This window comes from Cibotium barometz, chromosome 24 (genome assembly GCF_041138505.1).
Source record: "Cibotium barometz isolate CiBa-2024 chromosome 24, ASM4113850v1, whole genome shotgun sequence".
NCBI lineage: Eukaryota > Viridiplantae > Streptophyta > Polypodiopsida > Cyatheales > Cibotiaceae > Cibotium > Cibotium barometz.
Window position 1 is genome coordinate 18,876,528 of NC_141069.1, and position 4,485 is coordinate 18,881,012.

General features: G+C 48.1%; 1 protein-coding gene across 1 annotated transcript; it reads right to left on the minus strand.

Annotated features, from left to right (window-relative positions):
• Positions 1-1,136: 1,136 nt before the first annotated feature.
• On the minus strand, positions 1,137-3,826 carry LOC147624980 (uncharacterized). Its single transcript, XM_086818916.1, has 2 exons — positions 2,323-3,826; positions 1,137-1,721 (listed from the first exon to the last, which is right to left on the minus strand). The coding sequence occupies exon 1, from the start codon at positions 2,963-2,965 to the stop codon at positions 2,480-2,482; it is 486 nt and encodes a 161-aa protein (XP_086675042.1). The 5' UTR covers positions 2,966-3,826; the 3' UTR covers positions 1,137-1,721; positions 2,323-2,479.
• Positions 3,827-4,485: the final 659 nt, after the last annotated feature.

Sequence of the window (4,485 nt, forward strand, 5' to 3'; positions counted from 1 at the left end):
GTTGCCCTTCCGTTTACATTGGTATCAGGGCTTGGCTTTGTACAAAGCTTGTGCCTTACATGATGTTGGATATGGCTGTAAGGAGTCATTATCCGTGAGAGAAGGTTGGGATTTTGAGGAATAGCCCTCGTCTTATTGCTGCGCCTCGAAAGAGGTTACTTTTTGTTTAAGCGATAGTGAGCATGTGGAAAGACTTCGTGGCCCTGATGTCTGTGTAGGGGCACTATTGCACCCTTGCAGTCTATTCGGTATCATACTTGAGAAGTTGGTAGAGAGTGATTTCGGGGCACAAAAATTCTTTTCTTTCTGAAAATTTGGTAGACACATTATGGCCAGCTAGTCAGATCATTCTGTGGAGGACTCTATCACCTGTATATTCGCCACATGTGGGAAGAAGATAGAGACAAGGACCATGTTGGGGCTTTGGTAGATAACCATCCACCGTTGTCTGCTAAGGCTAAGGATCAGCAGGATATTGATGCTTTGATGAATGATCTTGAAGAGCTCCGTGCTTTGCAAAAGGGACCTAGATGTACAGAGGGTCATTGAATCAAAGTCTCATGTCAAGGCTGATGTGGTCACTTTTGATGCAATCGTCCAATAGATGGGAATCGACAAACCTTGAGAGTTGGCTGTTACTTATTTGAAAAGCCAAGTTGTTTCCAATGATGAGGGCAAGTGGGTCTTCACATGGCAACCTCGTAGCCTTACCTTGTGAAGGGAATTCTGATGATGTTGTGAGAGGGCATGTAGCCCGCACACCAGTGATGTAAGAGGGCATGCAGCCCAAACCAGTGATGTGAGAGGGCATGCAGCCCGAATAGATGTTATGAGGGGGCATGTGGCCCATGCAACTGAGGTGAGAGGGCATATCCACGGGGATGTATTCTCCTGTGCAGGATATCTGTCTTTCCTTTTTTGTACACAGTCTATACAAATACACCACGTGAAATACTAGATGATGCACATCGACATGCATGTTATCGGTCATAGTTAATTGATAAGATTAATTCGGATAAACGATGTTAAACATAAGCTTAAATACTACATAATTTCAAAGAGAGACTATCGTCAAGAATATAATTTGCTATATACATAGAACATGGCAAAGATTTACACACATAGAACTCATAGATGATATAACCTTATTGATTTATTCATGTACTTACAATTTATAGCAGGCGTACAAGCACCGCTTGACATTCCAGTATAACTGGTTGTTGTGACTTGTTCATACCAGCGCCGTGCAGCTGCCCAATACACTTGGCACGCACGGTGGACTCGGGAACCCACACTACATATTCCAGAATTAATCTTCGTCTTCTGAAAGTAAGTTTACAGAGGCCTCCATAGATGTTGAGTCGCACCACCTTGTCGTTCCTCCTGCTGTCTGCTGTGCGAGGTCTCGACGTCCGAACAAGCGGATCCTGCCACTCCTGCAAATCTTGTAACCACTACAGAGCGGGTATGGTGCTGAGAGATCTACTCGAGCAGGTTCACTGCTGCGAGTATCCGACAGCCTGGCGAACCGCACATGCTATAAATATTTTCTGGAAAGAAAATCATTGGCTGCTTCCCACCAAGGCAGTTGCTTCGGTAAATATAGTGCCAACTGATGTGCACACATTTCTAACCAGAAGCACAACCTTCTTCGTTCTTCCTTCAGCCTCCTTTTCATCCAGATTGTAGTGCTCGCCCCGCACTGCGCATTCTCCATCCCGCTTGCGGTCGTTCACTCTGCTGGGCAGACTCCTCCAATTCTCCCGCAGCAACAATACTTCTAACTGTTAATCCTGCACTCTTCGCTCCAATGTAGCCGCATGCTCCCTCATAAGTTCAAGTTGTGGATTAGAGTTGGAGCCTCCACTGCCATAAAACAAGCTTTCCACAATCTGCATCTCCGCCAGCTTTATCATTTTTGTGATCACTTCTACGGTTGTTTTCCTTTGTCCAATAGTATGTCCCCAAGCTGGCCTGCTCTGGAACTTATCATAAAACCCATAACAGGTGGCACGGCCGGTGTCTCTTCTGTTGTTACTCCGGTTGACCCCGAAGCTGCTGCTCCGGTCGACCCAACTCTTACTGTAACGGCTCCCCCCCCCCCCTCCCCCCCCCCCCCCCCCCCCCCAGTTCCAATTTGCGGTGGCAACTGGGGTTGCTTCTACAAGTGCACCCGCGCTTCCTTGCTGGCCATCTGCTCCCTCCTTATCATCATCATCATCCTCTGGATGCGGGGTTACTGAATTCCGGCATAGCGGTTGCACCACTAAGGTCCAAATCTGAATTTGTCATTGCCACTCTTCCCGAACCTCTTCTGTTAACACTACCACCAGCCCATCTAGTTGCTCCATATTTAGGGTTACTGCTTCAGCACACCCAGATTTTGGTTAAGTGCTGCCGCAAGTGCATTTTGCACCCCATACCCCGCAATTTCCTGTGTAATTCCGGCTACAAACTCTTCCTGTGCGGTCTAGGCCGACTACAAGTTGATGCGGGCAGTTTGCAAAGCTTGTGCCCTTTTGTTCTGGACATCCAGCCACTCATTATCTGCCGGCACTCGGGCCAGCTCAGCCTCTAGCTCTTGAATCCTTCGATTGGCCGTCACAGCAGGCCATTGCTTTGCTGCTCTTGATAGAAATCGGGCGCATGCCCAGAAGTGTTCTACTTGGACCATAAAGTTCAGGGCTTCCCATGGAAACCCTCTTCTGGTTTGTTCATTTGTTGGTCTCATCCGCACCGGAACGTCTGCCACACCGACTGTGCGGCCTCCGCCCCTGCCTAAATGCTGGGTGCCGACACTACTCTGTCGGTACCAGTACAAGGTGCACCGACTCCCTCCATTTTTTGTAGGCAGATGACCCTGCCTCTCCGAACTTTTGCACTTCCCCAATTCAGTAAACAAAATAGGAGAGATAGGAGTTACCAAGGAAGGCCTCTCCCTGAGTGTCAAAGTGCCTACTGCCATCTTCTGCCTTGGTGCCTTGGCTGGTCACAGCGCTTGTTCCGGTCTAGATGACTGCGGGGTCTCCTCCGACTCCAATGGTCACACCGGCGCCCCAACCTCCACCTGTTTCTCTAAGTTCATTGTGGTTGCCACCCACGACCACCTCAGGTGTTGGGTCGACCAATCTGCTCCGTGGCACAAAGTGTTCTGGGTCCAAGAATAGGATTGTAAGAAACTGTGCCAACTTAGAGTTCCAAGTGGCATTCTTGACTATCTGAGCCGCCACCCTCGCTGCTTCCCGTCAGATCCTGAGCTTCAGCACCTTAGCCCATGCTAGAGACCTAGATTCTGCTCTGTCCAAATAACCTTTTGCCTTGATTGAGATGGTAAAGGTCTTAGCCTCTTGCATCTCCAAAAACCAGCGAAACCCGGGCACATGTATTCTGATGAGAGCACCCCATAAGCTTGTACTTCGAACCTTGCTTAGCTCCAAAAACTCCCTCCATCTCTTCTCCAATAGGGGTGTGCGAAACTGTGGTGGTGCCATTTAGTGGTAAGAACAAAGCATGGTGCACCCGTTCTTCTGTCATCAGACGGCACTCCCCTCTCATATACACTTCATCACCCACAGCCAGCTCCTGTGTGATCGAAATAGGTAGAGGATGCACAGGGATCATCACCCAATCCAGCATGGAGAACTCCCACACAGGCGCATCTGTCACAGCCATGCTGCCGTCTGTTCATCCATCGGAGCTCTCAACGGCTTCACTGGGATGAATTGAATGAGCACCATCACCATGAGCACGTCATATAGAGCCTTGAACTGTAAAGGGAGCGTTGTATGCTGCAAAGCAAGGTCTGGGAAGCAAGAGAGAGAAGTGCCAAAACTTGTCAAAAACAAGTGAATGGCCAAACTTCTTTTCTTGCTTGTTTTGCATGCAGTGCCACATCATAGCAGCTACACCCACTTGGGATAATGACTACTCCATCCCGGCCATAATTGGTGTGTATTAAACCCAAATTAAATGACTAATAATTGTTCTTGAGCCGGGTACTCGCGATGACCTGGCATCTCAATAGCCACCCAATTTGCCGCCACTTCTTCATTAATGGGAAACGGACACCACAAATAATTAGCATGATAGGGCCGCAACCGGAACCCATCAACTGTATGTGGTAATAGCCGACCTTGCATATCCGTTAGCTGAAAAGCATTGCCTCCGATCTGTCAGAATAATTCTTTTCATCATTGGATAGCCGGCGTGACTGGCATAGAATAGACATCCCATCAAATAATGCGTGAATTTCTTCACAGAATAAATCATACCAAGACACTCTCGTTCTGTCACTGAATAATTCTTTTCAGCATTGGATAGTTGGCGACTGGCATAGAACACAGGCCGGAAGCACCTATCCACATTCTTTTGTATCAAAACACAACCTATTGTGGTATCCGAGGCATCCACAAAAACATGAAAATCCTGCTCCCAATCCAGGGGCATCAGCACCGGAGTCTTTGACAGTAATAACCGCAACCTTTG